This window comes from Zosterops lateralis, assembly GCF_965231275.1.
Source record: "Zosterops lateralis genome assembly, chromosome: 11".
Classification (NCBI taxonomy): domain Eukaryota; kingdom Metazoa; phylum Chordata; class Aves; order Passeriformes; family Zosteropidae; genus Zosterops; species Zosterops lateralis.
The window spans coordinates 109,136-128,200 of NC_139771.1; the positions used below are offsets into that span (position 1 = coordinate 109,136).

The 19,065-nt window shown below is 37.7% G+C and overlaps 2 protein-coding genes across 3 annotated transcripts in view; one reads left to right on the forward strand and one right to left on the reverse strand.

The window, feature by feature from the left end:
- ASB14 (ankyrin repeat and SOCS box containing 14) lies at nt 1-8,138 on the forward strand. The gene is made up of 12 exons (XM_083869361.1): nt 1-387; nt 575-609; nt 821-860; nt 1,076-1,230; nt 1,756-1,811; nt 2,179-2,310; nt 2,407-2,565; nt 4,293-4,538; nt 5,236-5,407; nt 6,311-6,854; nt 7,676-7,829; nt 7,924-8,138. The coding sequence occupies exons 4-12, from the start codon at nt 1,103-1,105 to the stop codon at nt 8,115-8,117; spliced, it is 1,785 nt and encodes a 594-aa protein (XP_083725487.1). The 5' UTR covers nt 1-387; nt 575-609; nt 821-860; nt 1,076-1,102; the 3' UTR covers nt 8,118-8,138.
- APPL1 (adaptor protein, phosphotyrosine interacting with PH domain and leucine zipper 1) overlaps nt 6,817-19,065 on the reverse strand; it is a 27,940-nt gene continuing 15,691 nt past the window's right edge. The window contains exons 16-22 of one of the 2 annotated variants that reach the window (XM_083869360.1): nt 17,359-17,408; nt 16,809-16,983; nt 16,669-16,705; nt 15,189-15,335; nt 14,934-14,984; nt 14,493-14,582; nt 6,817-6,930 (exon numbers count right to left, since the gene is read on the reverse strand). In XM_083869360.1, coding sequence (XP_083725486.1) covers nt 6,913-6,930; nt 14,493-14,582; nt 14,934-14,984; nt 15,189-15,335; nt 16,669-16,705; nt 16,809-16,983; nt 17,359-17,408 — 568 coding nt within the window. In that variant the 3' untranslated portion in view covers nt 6,817-6,912. Of the gene's footprint in view, nt 6,931-14,142; nt 14,301-14,492; nt 14,583-14,933; nt 14,985-15,188; nt 15,336-16,668; nt 16,706-16,808; nt 16,984-17,358; nt 17,409-19,065 lie in introns of those variants that run through there. The other variant, XM_083869359.1, reaches the window with a different exon arrangement.

The following is a 19,065-nucleotide window of genomic DNA, read 5'->3' on the forward strand; positions in this document are numbered from 1 at the left end:
TGGTTTTTTTGCTGTCTTACTTAAGCAAGCTCCTAAGACCACCTTCAGTTTGATCTCCTAGGACAGCACTAGAGAATTTTCTTTTTACTGTGTAATACTTACTACTATAGTTCTGCAGTTCTTATTCCAAAAAACAAAAGTCTTTTTACAAGGAAACTGGAGTTTTAATTCCTTCTTTTGTTGGCACCACTTATCAGGTCATATTATTAAACATAACTGACGTGTGTGAAAGAAACATGGAGAAAGTCCCAGAGTATCTTATGATCGGGTATTTATAGTGAGCTATTCATGGACATGGGCTCTGCAGAGATTGATTACAATCCTGAAAATGTCACTTTCAACTTATTATCACTTGTTCAAAGGCTGAGATTTTCCCTCTTTCAGAAGGTAAGGAAACCCAGTGTATTTTCTGATTTTTAGGAAAGTTAGTACAATTTCAGGGGAAAAAAGTAGTCTAGACTTAATATATTTATGTACTCATTGAGCCATAGTAAAATAAATTACTAACAATTTCTTGCTGTATATGTTGCTAATGTGTCTCTTTTTTTTTTTTTTGCAACATACGCAATTACAGAGCAAGGCCTTGCAATCACACAGTAGGTGGATCAGGTAACAAATTAAATTATACAGATTTGCCGTGAATTACTGCTGCCCAGCTTGAAGATGTTTCTAGAATTTTTCCAAGCTTTGTAGTTGGCGTGTTGACAACTTCCTTAAATTTCCTGTGCTCATTCATTTTGCCAAGTTATTTATTAGCATTCAGTTTTATTTATTAATTTTATTTTACCTTTCCCTGTGGTTTTGGTTTTTTTTTTTTCAGGCCAGCTCTCTTGAAAGCCAGAAGTGGAAGTTTTGATAAGGTAAAACAGATGAAAGGTTTGAACCTAACAAAACATCTGAGATCTTGAATATGCCAAGAGCAGCAAGACTGCTTAAGCATAACAGTGTAGTCATTTATTTTTAACGATATTTCATTTGTCTTGATACTGACACAGTGATTGCTATTTCTGTTACTCCAGATCTAACCTAAACATTTAAGCTCTGCTTCTAATTAAAAAGCAGTGTTTCCCTACAGAAGTGATCCATGTTGTGCTGATTTGCCATGAATAATTCAGTGTATATGGTTGATGGTGATTCTGATGAGGAAATCTCTACCCAGCGAGCTATTCAGGAAAGCTTACAAGATAGGCATAAATTTGAAACAAGTGGCAGTGCAACAGAGGTTGAAAGGTAATAATTATTATTTCTATTTTGGTTGTTTCCTTGGCATTATTGTAAGCATTTAGTAGGTCTTATTTTCCTTTGTAACTCCATATGTTGTATTGTGTTGACCTTGTCTCATGGATACTAAAAAGCAGTGGTAGCTTACTTGTTCCAAGTTCTCCCTGAAAAAGTGTACCTGTTTCCTGGAAAATATGGAATGTATGAAACTTTCAGGTGGTTTTACATCAATATGTAATTGAGTATAAGGGTTTGTGAAGAAGATACGTAGGTGATGTAAGAGTATGGGATATGGGAGCTTCCTCTCATTTTAGCATTTAATTTTTGCCCTTTGTGTGAAAAATTCAGTATTTACAGTGTCAGGGAAAGACCAATAAAAAAAGTGTTTCAATGTGTTAAACCCTCCCAAAACCAATGTAACTTAGGGAAATGTAACATGTTGTCTAAGTAAGAGTATTTAAAGTAAGGTATAATTACATCCTTAGCTTCACATGAAATTTTACTTCTCATTTTATTCTCATTCTGTTTATGCAGTTTCCAGTATACTGGAAGTAGAGAACATGGGCAGATCATTGCAGCAATTCGGACAGTTAAGTACAAATACACCACACTAAGCCTACACCCCTGGGAATGGCTGAGCAATGCCTACATTTTTGGGGTTTGAACACCTGATTTATGTGTAGCTTTTCTTTATATATGGTCTTGGGAAAAGTAAGGAAACTAAAAACAAGACATCCAAAAGCTAACATATTAGACTGCATCATTGGAATGGGTTCAAGTGTCACCCCTTTTAGAAATTTCAGTGCTTTCGTCTCCTAAAATTAGGGGAAAACTCCAGGCCTTTCTTTTAAAATGAGCAAGATACACTGGTGGGATAAATGGCACTCAATGTATTAGTTGCCTGAATTTTGTCTTAGGATGAGTAATGGGATATGTGTCTGTGTTAAAATATTACAGCCCAAGAAGAGGCCTTGAAGAAGTTGGTGAGGCACAATTCTGCTTTTGAAGAAGCAGATCAAGAAGGCTGGCTTCCTGTGCATGAAGCTGCAGCACAGCTAAATAAGAACATTCTTGAAATAACTTTAAAAGGTACAAAGTCCTTTTAGTTTTTCACCAAAAAGTTTTACAGAGTAAAGTTTGATGAATCATCCAACTTCACATGTGTTCTGCTTTTCTGTATTTCAGCCTCCCGTGACGTTACATGGGAGCGGTCCACTCTAAAAGGAGAAACACCTCTCTTGGTGGCAGTAAGGAATTGCTTTGTGGACAATGTCCACTTTCTCCTGCTCAATGGCTGCAATCCCAATGTTAAAAATGAAGAGGGAGATTCTCCTTTAGTTATAGGTGAATACTGTTTTTAGGGGTGGAGAGGTGAGGGAAGGAGGTGAGGATATAGTTATACATTTTAGGTTTCAATGTGACATATTTGACTTCAATGCCTAAAATATTTTGTTATAAGGAGAAAAAAAATATATTACTCTCAGCACTGCATGTGTCTGTCCCTGTCTATTTTTCTCAAATGATAACTAGCTTTCTCCATGAAGTGCAGAGTGTCATCCTTGGCATCATTTCTGCAGTGGTGCCAGGTAGCGAGTCCTTCTGCTTCTTCATGCTATTACTTGCCCTTCATGTCTGCAGGCATTAAACATTCATATTCTATGCCCACGTGGCATCTCCTTCTTTGCATCAGCCTTTCTTTGTCCAAAACCCATGGTAACTGGTTTTAATTATCCAAAATTATAGCCAAGCAGCCTGATTTATCTGCAGTATGTAGAGTGGCAAAGCAGTGTTTGTCCCTATTTAGGCATTACCAGCATTAGTCCAAGAGTGACAAGTGAAGAAGATGAGCTGAAATTCTCAGTTCAGTTCTCTTTAATATTTTGTAATTTAGGAATAAGGTCCCATACCTACTATAATCCTAGTATAGTCTCATACCCACATTCTTTGTGTGAATGCCACTTTAATTTGATTATGCACAAGAACTGTAATTCATTATTTCTAAAGAACTATATTTTGCCAAAATGTTTTTCAAAAGTGTTATGTGTTCTTCCTTTGCTTCCCTCAGTCTGGGCTATGATGCCTTTGTTCTTACTGAATCCTACCCAAAAAAAGGAAAGTGTCTTCTCATGATCTAAATTCTAAAGGAGCACTCTTAAGTTTCTTGGACCATCCCGTACATTTTTCTGCATTGGAAAGGTGGATTCTGTTTCAAAACTATTGTTAAAGGAGGAGGAAAAGACCTAACAATCATGTATAGGACCCTCAGTCCATTCTTGTAAAATGACTGCAGCTTCAAGTCAGGGGCATCTGCTTAAAAAAAAATGTACCGAACTCCTAGATACTTTTGAAGTGCACGATATTAAAATGCACCATCCCCCAAGAAGGGGATGCACGGGATTTATCTAAAGCAGTTGTGTAGGTTACAGATAATGGGACATGACAGTTTCTATCACAGAATGCTGTCACTTATGTTCAAGCAGTTGTGGCACATAAAGCTGCTCAGCCTAATTTGTCCAGCTGAAGGATATTGGCTATCCTGCACAGCCTGGAAGATCAAAGAGAGAAGGAGGGAAAGGTATTGCCTAATAATTCCATCCACGGGAGCTAATGCAAACTTCTCTTTTAAGATCCTCGCTGACTTCAGGCTTATTAAGCTAAGATAGCATATTAAAGAGTCATTATAAACTTTGTTTTACATTATGATAACTGCTCATGGAGATTAAATAGAGCTCTAGTGGCAGCTCCTGAGCACCAAGACCCTGGGCGTGATCTCCATCTAGTGGCAAGGAAAGCTGTGTTCTGTTCCATTGCCAAATGCAACAAAGAGAAAAACATCTACAGAGAGAAAAAGAGATCACCATGAAATGATTCCTTTGCATACTTAGTACTGTCTTGGAAGCAAAGAACAGACTTGTTGATGAGTTAAACCTTTCAGTGTAGGGTGGCATTTCTCATTGCATAAATAGCACTGCCAGGAACAGTTTTCCTGGGCTGCCATGTAACAGCAGCCATAGTGCACAGAATAGCATTCAATGACAATCCTGTCTGATGCTTTGCTTGTTGTCCTACAGCAATTAAACTTGATTCCTATGACGTTGCCTCCTTGCTGCTACGATCTGGTGCCAGAGTGAATTTGCGCTGTGTCCATGAGAGAACTGCTCTGCATGAGGCAGCCAGACTGGGCAGGAAAGATCTGGTACAGCTGCTCCTTGATTCTGGAGCAGATCCTGATCCCCGCAGTGGATATGGGCTCACACCTCTAGCACTGGCTGCTCAGATGGGACATACAGAAATTATGGAGCTCTTACTGCAAAAAGGTGAGATTTTACTATATAGGACCTTATAGGAAGAAAAGGCTTCAGATATGCCTTCAAAAACAGCAGCAGAAGTAGCTCACCTTACTAGAGAAAATTAAATGCCATCTGCACTGAGGGTTGTTGTGATGTAGTGAAGGCCTGATAAATATAAATTTGTGTAATATTAAAATAATACATTAATAATAAATTAACATTTTAGTGAGTACTTGTAATTGTTTTTTAAATGCTCTATTATTTTCTCATGTAGACAGGTCACCCTAGGGCACATTTGACGAGATATTTTTAGTGGGGAATTTTACATGATAATTCAGCAGCACTGGATCTGGACTGCATGAACTGTTCGCACACTGGGTGCTCTTATGTTTACAGTTACACCTGCCTGGTTTTTTTTAAGTAAAATAATTGAAATGCATTTTTTGTAAACCAAAAGCAATTGTTGTTTTGATGAATAAGAACCAAACCTTTTGCTGGCACAGTTCTAAGAACAATTCTTACTGCGTTCAAAGCAATTTGGACTTTCTTGTTCTCAGGATTATATAAACATATCTAAAATCAAGGATCCAACATGAAGATTTATGCCCACAGTAGTTCTGTTTGGTGGAAAATAGAATTCAAAATACCATATCACTGGGGGGTTGGGGATATTAATTACAGCTGCATAGTGACTAGTTTGAAAATCCTTACTGCTTCTTCCCAGGTGCAGATGTTCTTTCACAGGCAATGGACTGTGCTTCTATATTGTTTGAAGCAGCTGGAGGAGGAAATCCAGATTCTGTGAGTCTTTTACTAGAATATGGGGCTGATGCCAATGTACCAAAGCACTCGGGTCATTTGCCAATCCACAGAGCTGCATATAGAGGACACTTTCTGTGAGTTAATATACTTAAAAATCAAATAATAGTGACACCAGAAATATTAATTTTACCTTATTCAAAGCAGGCAGAAAATCTGTAGTTTTGTACAAGGAATTATTTTTGGCTGTGTAAATATGTCTGTTCTGTGTCTGAATGTACGAGATGAGTCAGGATAAAATCTTCATGGCTTTAGGATGTACATTTTAATCCCTGTGGTATTTCCGCATTTGTCACAAGTAGTAACACTGTCCAGACAGATGCTGAGGTTCTTGGGGCACTGTCACTCTCTTTGGGTCAATGTCTAATCTCCACCCTATCACAGAATGTGAATGGTGACTATACTGAATAGACAAATAGACTTAGAGAGTAAGTGTTATCTCTATTTTAAACAGTAAGACTACTGGAAGATATTTATGCTGAAATCACAACTGAAAAATGAGAAACAAGCACCTGAGGATTCTTAATTTCTGTATTAATATTTTTTGTATATTAATAGTTATATTTAAACATAGATGTATATATTACATTATATATTATATGTATTCATGTTATAATACATATTCTGTTAATTCCCTAATCCCTGTAGGTTTAGCAATAACACTGTGCTTTCAACATTCTGGAAAAAAATTTATTGAGAAGGAATCATTAATTTCTATAGCAAGGAATGGGTTGTTCATGAATAATTGTGTAATATAATGGTATTTTATGTGTAGTAGGTGTAGAGTCAGTATCTTATTGCTGGGTTACAATTTCATTGTTAGCAATTCAAGTCAATGCATGCCATGGTATTGATTTGGTATATTAAGATTATTCTAACATTCATGATGAATTCTGATGCACAACAACACAGAGAAATTCAAAGATAAGATGAACCAAAATGTTTAAGATGCTGATATGCTTCTATTTTTAATTTTTCAGAGCTCTAAAATACTTAGTTCCAGTGACTGATTTTGCTGCCATTAAAGAAAGTGGGATAAGTCCAGTTCACTCAGCAGCAGCAGGAGGACATCCTCAGTGCCTCGAGTTTCTCCTCCAGTCGGGTTTTGATGCCAATTTTATGCTGGCTCAGAGAATTCGCAAAGGCTACGACGACCACCGGAAATCAGCCCTGTACTTCGCTGTTTCCAACGGGGATATCTGCTCAACGCAGCTGCTGCTGAATGCTGGAGCCCTGACAAACCAAGATCCCATCAACTGCCTCCAAATAGCCTTGAGAATGGGCAACTACGAGTTAATGAACCTGCTACTCCGCCACGGGGCCAATGTCAACTACTTCTGCCGTGTGAACACCACGCATTTCCCCTCAGCTCTCCAGTATGCCCTCAAAGATGAGGTCATGCTGAGGATGCTGCTGAACTATGGCTACGACGTGCAGCGCTGCTTCGACTGCCCGCGGGGCAACGGGGCCCACTCCCAGTACGTGGCCGACGGCTGGACCTCCACTGTGATCAAAGACACCATGGTAAGTGTGTCACACACACAGCTTCAGGTGCTGGCTTACTGTGTCACACAGCTTCGGCTTACTGCCATTGGCCTTCCTAAAAATAAATGGAAGGGAGCTTAATGCACTGTCAGAAAAAGAAGTTTTTAAGACAGTTTATCCATAAAGAGAGGAATAGACACAGCTTTCAAATAAACAGATGTTTTTATGAAGCCTAGTGCATGATGGTAAATGAATGTAAACAGTGATTTTGAATTGTGAAAACACAGCTTGTGATATATTAATGATTGGTATGGAACTGGCTCTCCAGGACAGTCTTGTCATGCTGTGAAAGCAGAGATTTGCAGGCTGGCTTTCTGCATTGTCCCTTACCAGAACACCAAGATCGGAAGGCTGTTGAAAGGACCCCTGGAGCTGGTGGGATAAGCACTGAGCAGAAATTAACAAGTCTAAAGAGCTTCCTGGAGACACTCGTCAGCCATTGTTTCAGTTTGTGAAGTCCATTTGAACTTATAAATCCTCCTTTAACCTAAAGGGGATGATGATGCATGCACTGATCTGGTGGATCCCCCTATTAAGCAGCTGGAACACAAGTCTAAATTTCACTTAGAGTGGTAGCACTTCTTTTCAAGCACCAAGTCCCCAAAGATACAGCTGCTTAAGTTTATTTTTGAATCTAATACAAAATAACCACCTCTCAGATTTTTAGATTCTACTAGTGAGGCTTAGACAAGCTGTGGCAACCTCTAAAACCCTGCTCAAGCAAGGTAATTGTCCTAAGAGACAGAAGTAATTTAATGCAGTATTGAATATTACTCTACTAAACATTTTGTTTCTATCAGTTCTGTGAAGTGATAACCTTGTCCTGGCTGAAGCACGTGTCTGGGAAAGTGGTGCGAGTCATGTTAGATTACGTTGATCACGTTAAGATTTGCTGGAAGCTCGAAGCAGTTCTCAAAGAACAGGAACTCTGGCCAGACATCCATTTCATTTTAAGTAAGTATCTCTTTACGTTTTCAATGAAAACAAGCTGGTTTGGAATTGGGGCCTTTTTGGTTGGTAGCATTTTAATTTTGCTTCTCCTCTCTAGCAAATCCCCGCTCTCTGAAGCACCTTTGCCGTCTGAAGATCCGGGCATGCATGGGCCGGCTGCGTCTCCGCTGTCCTGTCTTCATGACCTTCCTTCCACTGCCAAACTCCTTAAAAGACTACATCCTGTACAAAGAATATGATCTTTATGGGCAGGAAAACTTCACAGGGATCTACAACCTCAACTGTACATAAGTATTAGTCCTGTACTTTGAAGGGAATTTCATGTGGATAAGACTGTTGTGCTTTTTTTCTTTTGGGCTTTTCTCTCCTCTGTATATCAAGGAATGCCAGCGCTCTCCTCTCACCCCCTGAAGAAAATGGCGAGACCCCCAAAATGTAAGTATTGGTGATCCCATTCTAAAGATCTCCTGGACTAAAACCTATTTGGAAGTTATGGTATTTTAAATGCCTAGTGTGACAAATTAAGGAAGTGCAAAATACAGGGCTCCTTGTGTTATGGCTAAGTTAAAGCTTGTCATATCAGAGACCACCATTCCAGGGTTAAACTTAGGGTTTAGTTAAAGGTCAGGGATTTGACTGAAACCAGGAAGGGAAGTAGTTTTCTCTTGTACTTCTTCCCTTCTCTTGACAAGAAGTAGCTTTTATTTGTGAAGTCCTACAGTGAAGTTCTGAAGAGCAACTTCAGTAATTCTTCTTAACCCAATAAAGCAATCCCCCATTCTTGGCAATGAAATGGGATTATGCTTGAGAAACATCTGCTAATCCCAGCAGGTCATGTGACATACCAGTATTTCAACAAGAGGGCACTGCTGAAAAGCTGTGTTAGTTCTACAGCTCCTTCTCAAGTACTGTATGTCTCATCCACCATGAACTGGAACTATTCTCTCTAGAACTGAGTTTTCCTTACACAGTGCTGTCCAAAGCCCTGCTTGGAATTTTTGGAGCTTCTCTCTATAGAGATGGAGCCTAAACTTGTTATTTTAGGAAGTCGTAGAGAAGTCTTAGAAAGACCTACAGCATGGCTATTCCATCTAAAAATACTGCAAATGTCAGTTCCTATTTTAGAAAAAACAGTTCATCAACACATTTGGCATTAGTAGTATTTATTACTTCATAATCAAGTAAGCATAGATTTTTTTTTTCTAGCTATACATGCATCTTTATCACAGAAGTTACAGAATTCAAAAGTCTGCTTTTCCCCAGAAAAATCTACAAACCTTATAAAATTCAAATTTAACCATAATGTAGTTATGGCCCATGTTTTTTTACATGGTCTTTATCCCATAATAAACTACCTCAGCCTGTGAAGATATGTCCAGTGCCCATGGTAGTGGTTGTGCTGGTAGAGCCTCTACATTTGGCTTGCTCTGTAGAGCTGTCACTGCCCCACCATAGGCCCTGCCCAGCCAGCTGCACAGCTCCTGCTCACCTTCAGTCTCTGATTGTAGCAAAAATAAGTGAAGAGCATTCCCAAGTGTAACAACTTCCTCTGAGGTTATCTGGCTAATACTATAAAAATTAAGAGAACACCTGACAACAGAGGGCTCTACCTGCATGTCAGAACTTTGTTTAATGGAAGAGAACACATCCTGTCACCAATAATGGTATTTCCTGAAAGTCAGTAGGATGAAGAATGCAGGAGGCTTTTGCATCAGTACAAGTCCCACCCAGAAAGTTACTATACTTAAGCTTTTATTTAAAATATAAAAGGTTGGCTGGAGCCCTGGCACAATAGGTTACTATCCATGTTTCCAAGATTAAGACACAACAATCAGAGTTGACATAAATATGTCATTGGTTGTTCTTAATACAGCTGTTGAGGGAAAATGTGCAAGCCAGTCTCAAACACTGCAAAAATCACTTACAATTCACCAGAAAAGGACCAATCCAGAACACCATCATAAGAATTTGACCACTCCACTCTATTATAAAAATGACCAGAAAGATTGTACAAAGTCCTCAGCTTGCAATATAAACTTCATTAGGAATACAAGTGCATTCACAAAGATACACTGACTTACTCTTGTCATGACAACTTAGATACCACTGTGGCACGAAAAAAAGTGTCACCTTAGTGCTTAATTAAAACAAAAAGCCTTGGGGACTAATTAAATTGCAAGAATTTTTGTAATATAGAGCAAGAGAAAGAATATAAAGTATCAGCTTTTGCTGTTACACTAGATACTATCTCAACTAAGTTCACTAAGCAGTGGTAGTTTTCTTTCTATAGGCGAACTATTTCCAAAATAATAAGAGACAGTATTCTAGCATAGTTTTCACCATTGGCTTGTCTCAAATGCTGTGCAACTAATTAATCAGAACTTACCTTAAGCATAGACAGAATTTACCTTAAACAGACAAATTTATTTCTTTATATCCATGTACATCAATTACAGCTTCATAAATATCTTCAGCTGTTTTACAGTTTTCACCTTTGGGTCTATATCCATATACAGAGGAAACCTGACAGCCCCCTAGAAGGGGAATGTTTCTTAACTCTGAGACATTACTTTACTGTAAGACAGTAAATTGTCTTGATACAATTTCAAACTCAAACAGATTAAGGAAGTAAGATTATGATATGCAACTGATTTTTCACTACCTGATCATATCCAGTTATATATGTTTAAGTAGTACATGACTTTGACCTTGTCCTCTGGTTCAGACTTGGCCAAATCTAGCAGTGGCCACAGAGGAGTGCCAGTTATCATCTGTAATGCAATAAAATGCATACCCATAAGCACACCTGATATATTTGTATATTCATGCCATTACATTCATAAAGAATGTATGTAGCTTAAAACAGCTGACAGCAAGACTGGCTTGGTCTGCAGTGTGTAAATCTACACAGTGTAACAAGCTTCATATCCTCTTACTTAAGGGATAAAAGTTTGGCAGTAATTATGAGGCTGCAATTTGCAACATAACAAGTTAGTCCTGAACAACACTGCCAGTTCAGTACCTACATGAAGTCACTTCAAAATGATGGACTTGAAAGAATATTTTCAGGAGTGACTGAAGTAATAGCAGATGCACATGAAGCAAACTACAGCTTCAGCTTGAAAGATCAGTTTGTGAATAAAAGGTAATAGGACATAATAAACAGGAAAGTTTATTTCATCTCCTGTAAATTAGGAAAGGAAATAATCTAGTAGTTTAGTTACAATAATTAAATACTCTGGTGGTGAAATCCTACCACAGCAATTTCTAGCAAATGACTAAAAGTTATATACTCTCAAGGAAAATACAAAGCATCATTCTGATTTTTTTTCAACAAAGTTGTTTTCTAATGAAGTAGTTCTAAACCTTATAGGAAAAAAGATACCAAAGCTTTTCCTTTTGGGAAGAAGGACATGGATAAAACCTCAGCAGCTGTTTTTGCCTTGAGATAGTTCTAATTACAACCTGTGTGATCCTCCTCAGGCAAAGCTCAGTAATTCTCACCTCCCTGCTAACTCTATCACCATTCCTGTCTGACTTCCCCAGCTCTGCTGACATGCCTTTTGCTCTTGCAACTTTCATCTTTATCCCAGATGCTTTTATACCTTCTTAATCATTTTACACCAGTGAAACTCCTCTAAATAAGCAAACAAACAACCCCTACATTTCATTCATGCATATCAATCTTTTATAGTGGTTAAGATGAGAATCATCCAATGCAGATGAAATATACTTCATTCCTAACTCTGTTTTAGAAAGCTGCATTTCCATATATGGAAAGCCTTAAAAGCAAATGGAATAATTCCAATATTTATTGCTAAATCCCATTTGACAGTAAAATCACCTGCCAACTCTATTAGCCTTTCTTCCTCATCTTTGCAGATTTATATCTATATGAGTAATGGTAATTTTTGAGAAAAATACAGTAATTCCATTTTCTGACATTTCTTCAATAAGGCTAATGCAAAACTGGCTGCACATCAGAAATGCTTTTTCATGAGAGTGATTGTCTATTATGTGTCCTCCGTCTGGAGCCTGCAGCTCCAGTGCATAACTCAATCAATCCTTCTCTGACAAGCTGAAGAATGGATTCTAGACACTGGAGATCACTGATTTCATAGGCTCCCTGGGCTGTTTCCAAACTGCTTCATCCTCAGTAAATACTTGAGAAACATACAAGTAAGACACAGTAACTTTGAGCTACCCTGTGATATTATTTGACAGAAAACAAATATCAATAAATAAAAACAAACACAAACAAGCAAACATTAATTTGAATAATTTGCAGAGACAAACTACCTTGCTTACCCTTACTCTGTAAGCCTTGATTTAAGCACAAAAAGGGAAAAATTTGATTTGGTGCCTCCCTGTACATTTTTGTTGGCAAGAATAAAAACAGTCTCTTAAAAATGGGAGCTAAGAATGGAAGCCTAGATATGAAATAAAAATCCCACTGTCTTTTAAATGAACCCTCAGGCTGGTGTGGTCTATGTGGCACTGTGCCAGCCCAATCCAGCCACAGGGCAATACTGTGTGACGTAACTGGGCAATAGCAAAAGCAGGTATTTCTACAAGGGACTGGCTACTCTGGGGATGAAAAATGCATTGGAACAGGACCTGGTAACTAACTCAGGAAGAGAACCTGGAACAGAACTTCTCTGTTCCTCAGCCTCCCCTGCTCCTTTTTCAAGGCAGAGCCCTTTGGTGGCTGCTCAAGCTCCTGCCCAGCACTTGTACAGCTCCAGCTGCCTCTGCTCCTGCCCAGGGCTGCGAGGGCAGGCACTGCTGCCCTGCCCTCCTGTCACAGGAGCTGAGGCCACCAACTCCAGCACCAAGGGCAGGAGGAAGCTGCCAGCTTTGGCCGATACAGGGCACTCAAGTGTTAGAAGAGCCCTCTGTGCACCTACAGCCATCCAGCAGACACGACCTGAGATTCCTCACTTTATCAGCACTGAGCAACTCCAGCTAGGAAGGGCTGGGCCACCACCAGCTGCTGAGGAGATACTCTGAAAATTGCTTCCATTCCTGAACACCAGAAATGCCCTGCAATGAACTGTAAATCACTCATAACTGTTATATTATAACTTGGAATATAAGTATATTCTTTTCTCTCTACATATCCTGTTATTTTCATGCCACTATTAGAGAGCTATCTTCTGTTCCTCTGGATTTTAATATTTATAGTAATTAGTGCAAAAATAAATATTTCTCTTCAAAAGGTGAATGCACATCTAATACTATACAAAATAAATATTACACAGGGTATGGAATATGGAGCGCAGCTTACAAGCTGTAAACAGACACCACTTCGAAAAATGCTTTCCAGAACTGATTCTAGGATGTAGGATTAGTGTCATCTCTTACTTCAGAGCTGGTAAATTCTGTTTGCAAAACCATAAAAAGACTGAAGAGCCTCAACTCATTTTCAATAGATGTAGTATGCTAGCAGCAAGGCATTTTACATGTGCAGAAGATTTTTCATATATGATGGAATTCATGATGTTCCTGCAACTCTAAGCATGTTTAAGAAAAATGAACTCAAAGGTTTACAGCTTTCTATTCCAGGTACTGGGGAAAAACCAAGAACATGGCACTTATGCTACAAGACTATATACATTACTCTTATAATTTGATGAGGAATGCTTTTCCTCATACAGCAAAGTTCAACTGCATCTCATCAGCTCTTTTCTAGGTCTGACAGTATCATTTACTCCTATTGAAAGAAGTTTTTTGGCATATTCACAAAAAAAAAATCTAGACAGTATCATACCATGCAAAATGAAACAAAAAGATCCTTCTGTTTAGAACTAATCCCCATCTCACTGATGTTAACGAGGATCCTTCTTTCTAAATCTAAGAACAGGTATGTGCAACAACCTGGGTAAAGCTTAGCACTGTCTTATTTGGATATCCACTTTTGTTTCCAGCAAGGTGTTCCCTATACTGCAGTATAAAGAACAAATTTCAGTGTTACTGCTGAAGGCCAATGAGTTTTCAGTTTTGCTTCTAAAGTAGTCAATTGCATAGAGGTAAGTGGGGAAAACCCCCACATTTTTTTCCCATACTGCAGAGAAGCCTTGAGAAAACATGTTTGTAATAAACATGGCAGCATCACTGTGCTTCATCTGGCATACAAGAGAAATTACACTGACAGGAAATGGAAATCATTTAACTGAGAAAGAAAAATCAAGGCATAATAGGGTCTAGATATTGTAAGTCTTTTCTATAACATGACAGACCCTCCACCTACATTGCACCTCTTGCAGAACTTGTGCCATTTCACCAGATATATTCATGATTCCAGTTTTAATGAAGCAGGCAACCTTAGGCTTCAGATTCTCTCTTCTTCTTTCCATCTTCTCCTAAATCACTGTCTTCTGACTGGCTGCTACTAACAACTACAAACTGTCCTTCTGTGCTGCTCTGGTTGGATCTGCTGGAAGCTGCTATCAACCGGCTCTGCTCCTCCAAGTCCTACGTTGGGAAGGGGGGGTTGGGAAATCAGAAAAAGAGTATTACCCTTTAGGCCATCTGCAATGGACACAGGATACTATTATTACGATTTTTAAATGATCCATCAATACCATCAGTGGACAGCTTTTGACAAAATTCCAAAAGAAAGTAAGTAGAAAAAACCTAATATTAAGAAATAATGACAAAAGGTACCTTCTCAATTTGCTTTTGTTTATTCAGTTCTTTTTGCTGTTTCTCTTTGACTCTATCTATTTCTTTCTGCTTTTCTGAGGCTTTTCGATCCTAAAGGGCAAAAAGGTAAAGTCAGTAACAACTGCCTGAGATGTTTGAGACACTACAGATTAATATGAGCTTGCTCAAGACTGTGACATCACTGTTACAATTATTCTGCTTTTAAAAGAGGAGTATATGGTTGTTAAAAGTAGCAAAATGAATCCTATATTGAGTATTGTTCTACAGTAGATATTGGTCAGTCTTTTCATTTGAATTTAAGTTCTAGGGAAAAAAAACCTTAAAATACACAACGGTATTGCTACATCTAGAAGTGTCTTGAAGAATACAATCTATTACACAAATTAAGTATACCTCCTTCCTTCCATTCCCAAGCATCCTGTGCCCCAAAAAGATTCTTACCAGTTCTGCATGAAAAGCTATCTGTTTGGCCAGTCCAACAGAATCACAAATCTAAACACAAAACAGATAGGAAACAATTAAAAATGCCTTTAAATTTAAGCCAGCATCCTAAATTAGATACAACAGCACATTAAAGCATTTGCAGGCACTTAAAATGACAGGTTTAACTTTTTCAGTATATAAGAAATGCTTTAGACAGCTTGAATGGATCTAGCGTATTCACAACTGATAGAAATCACAACCATCCACCAATACCTTTTCCCCTTCATTATTTGATTCAAATATATAGCAGATGGAAGTCTGGCGGCTCTCCACTCTCCCTCCTGAGGTTCTAAGCACGAATCCAAACAGGCGCTTGTTCTCCTGGTGTGTGGCATACAGCACTACATTGGGCAAAGGAAACTGCCAAAGGATCAGATACAGAGAGATTAAAACTGATTCCAAATACTTGCCACACAAGGTTTCAATACACTGCACATCAATTAACACACAACCACAGCACAAGAAGTTACCTGACCAGATGTAATTATGAAACACAAACAGATTAGACAGCAAGGACTAAATTATTGCAAAGACAAGCAAATGTCAAAAAACACAATCCATATAAGAAAAAGGACCACATTTGCAGTGTGAGTCAGTCATCTTCCTAAAAGTAGATGCACTCCTGTTTTATTTTGTTTTAATCGTTCATTATAGTTACATTTGTGACTAAACTTTCAATATTTAGTTCCATGTAAAAGCACTACTTCTCAGAAACCTTTACTGCAATTAGCTCAGCTCTCCTAATTATATAATCAAGAAAAAAAAACACCAACCAATACAAATCACATACCCTCATTAGTTTGTTACAAGAAAACTGTTTTGCATTCTTATTCCTACAAGAGGCTGGACTTCAAATTATCTTTTTAAGATTCATCAAACAATAAACTTAAAAATTCTGAGAGTCCCTACCACAGCTGCTATAAACTGACAGGATTAGATGTTTGCATTTAGCATATGGGACGTACCCTCAGTTTATGTACCTCACCTGTAAAAGGTGACAGCTTTGGAGCATTTTTGCACTTAATGTTAAACTTTTAATATCAAGATATTTTTCCATGCTCAAGATCTCCTTTTATGAAAAGGAAAGCAATTCAGAGCCTCCAAAAACCAGAATGTCTTTTAAAAAAAACCAAAAGAAAAAGACAAACCATAAATTAGATGTAGAAAGGGTAAAAGGGGCATAGTTTTGAAATATGAAGAAAAAATATGGCTATTACTAAAGAATTAAGCTGGCATTATTTGATATCCTAAGAAGAATTTCTCTTACTCCTTAGAAGTGCATTTTTTATAAAGAAGTAGCAAAACAAGAAATCAAACCAGAAACCACTCAACACCCTCAAGGCAATTACGCATTAAAAACAAAACACCAAAACAAAACAGAGAAAAAACAAAACAGTAAACAAACACTCTTAGACTTCAGAACTAATGTGACTCCACCATTAATGTTCCCTCTTTACTATTTCACCCTCTTAGATCACAGGAGGAAGGCAGTATCAAAAGCCAATCTGACCTATTGAAATCACACCTCTAAAACTGTTTTCCAAGTGTTTCTAAATGTCTGCACTGGTCTCCTAATAGCACTGGAAATTTGGCTGGAAATTTCATGCTATCAGTGATTATCATCTAATAATAATATTTTAAAGTTAAAAAATTACATTGCTGGATACTTATCTTAAAATGGAAAGTTACTTACTTGTAGTCTTGTAACTTGTGTCTGTGGATCAATTAACCTAAAAATTTGTTTTTAAAGACAAACCAGAAAGTAGATTTTACCAAAGTGAAAGAAGATCCTTCTGTAAATAAACATCAGTAGAAGTAAGGAACCAAACTTACTTTAAACAGTCACAAGTGACTAACAAGTGTGATTCGGTCATCCTGAAAACATTATGGATGGCGCGAGCTGCGAGTATTTGACGCATTGTTTCATAAACAACATCTGGGCTTTCATCAGACTTCACTTCCATAGAGCCAAGAAATCTTACAATAAATAACTGATGAAGAATTGAATCTAAGAAAAAAAAAAAGTATTGAAAAGAACCCCACCATTTTGGGTTTCCCATTCAAAACCAAAGGTGGACTGCAGTCAGGAAAGCTCCGAACTCCTCCTAATTTGGAAAGATACTGCTCCTACTTAGCAATTAGAGGTGCAGTTACTACACAGCACATCACACATCTTTTCATTTGGCCAATGAACACAAAAGATGCAATGAATCATTTTTACATAAGATTTTCAGACAGTAGTTTAACTTATCAAATACCTTGCAATGTAATTAAGCATTTTAAAACTGGTGTTAAATTAGAAGAGAGAAGCTAGAGATGAAAACAGAACTATAATTGTCAAAATTTATTTTTATTTTGCATTGCAATGAAATTTTTGTTTTACCTTCTGTTTCAGGTTTTGAGCCTCCAGATTCACCAAAGGGATTTGTGCGTCTATTAAAAGATAAAAACATTAAAGCAGGAGTCAGATTACAGGAACTATTCATGGGCAGTGCAGTAGTCTCATGCTGTATCAAATACCAAAATGTAACAAGTTCACAAACTTGTAATCTGGAGGAATAATGTATCATGAATCACAAGGAGAAGCAATTTCATCAGGAGTGAGACATAACTTGCTGTATGTGAGGACACACATTATGGGGAAAACACCAGTTATTATTGTCCTATTGCTGCCATAGAAAGTTTTGCTCACATTTTATTTTTTTTTATATTTGAATTAAGCCCAAACCAAAACCTTGGTAATGTCTGAAAAGGTGTAGTTTTAGGGGATGAAATTTCACAAAACAGCTTCAGGAAGCATGGCCAAAAACCAGGCCTTTTCAGCACTCCATAGGAGCACCCACTTTTCATCACTGTCAAGGTGTTGAATTACTTACTCAAGAGAAGCCCCTGGGTTTGTTTCAAATGCAGCTTTCTCAAAACATCACTGGGGTTTTACTCCTAGAGGGTCAAGAGAAATGTGGCTCTTTCTGGCTCTCAGAGACAGAATTACTATCAGTTACAGAGAAAAGTGAAAATACTCTAGGCTTCCAAGTCTGCATTTTTCAGAAACAGTAATGAGCACAGGAAATGGGGACATTTTATTTAAAATTTGTAGAGGAAATTATCCATTCTCTTTGGCTGACTGGTAGCTGAAAAGCTATTGGCAAGGGTTCAATACAGTTCAAATTAGGTTTTTTATGGGATTAATTAAAGTGTCACCTCAACAGTTAGTGAATTAACAAATTTCAGAACTATGAGAAAAAAAAAATGTTCAGTTACATACACTCACTGCCAGTTTATCAATTATCAGACATGTTTTAACTAAGATATACTTGTTTTAAAGTATCAAAATTTTTCTAGATTGAAGCCAAGATGGCATTACTACAATGTTTAGATAACATGGACTCAATCAAGAACCATCCCATTAAATGCTGCCCTGTGTAATTACAGTAAAAGCAAATTCTTTCTACTAGCATGTTCTATTGCGCAGACTTTTCTTGTCATTTAATATTAAACTGCAACAGTAAATGCAAAATCTCAAAGGATCTCTCAAAAGGTAAAAATAAAATTTAAATATATGTCATCAGTATCAGAAACCAAGGAAAGTACTTCTTTTTAATAACAAACATGTTACCTATCTGTACAAACACTGCAATTCTTTATTAAAGTGATGGTTAATTGAGAATACTGAGCTCAACTCTATTGTTTATGGTATGAAAAATATTATTTTCTAGACTAGAATTGTAACTGATGACATCACAAAATATTCTGAGTTGGAAGGGACCCGCAAGGATTGAATTCGAGTCTCTAGTGAATGGCCCATACAGGGATTGAGTCCAGAGCCTTGGTGTTATTGGCATCCTGGTAAGACCAACTGAGCCAGACCAGGCTACCACAGGAACTCAGCTGAGTCTTAAACTTTCAACTTCCTGCAATATAGTTCAAGTCTATTTTAAATCAGTGTATTCTGAAAGACCTAATTGGCCACTTGCTTATGCTGCTATACCAAACAACAACAAAAAGAAAACTGTTGAAAAAAGGAAAAAATAGTTGTGTATGTATAATTTCAACTCTTACATCTGTGAGATGCAATTCAAAATTCAAATAT

What these genes read in the sequence shown, in the direction of transcription:
- ASB14 (XM_083869361.1), top strand. Translation starts at nt 1,103, where the DNA reads ATGAATAATTCAGTGTATATGGTTGATGGTGATTCTGATGAGGAAATC. An exon ending in CATTGCAGCAATTCGGACAG is followed by an intron (nt 1,812 to 2,178) that starts TTAAGTACAAAT and finishes AAAATATTACAG; the next exon opens with CCCAAGAAGAGGCCTTGAAG. An exon ending in AGATTCTCCTTTAGTTATAG is followed by an intron (nt 2,566 to 4,292) that starts GTGAATACTGTT and finishes GTTGTCCTACAG; the next exon opens with CAATTAAACTTGATTCCTAT.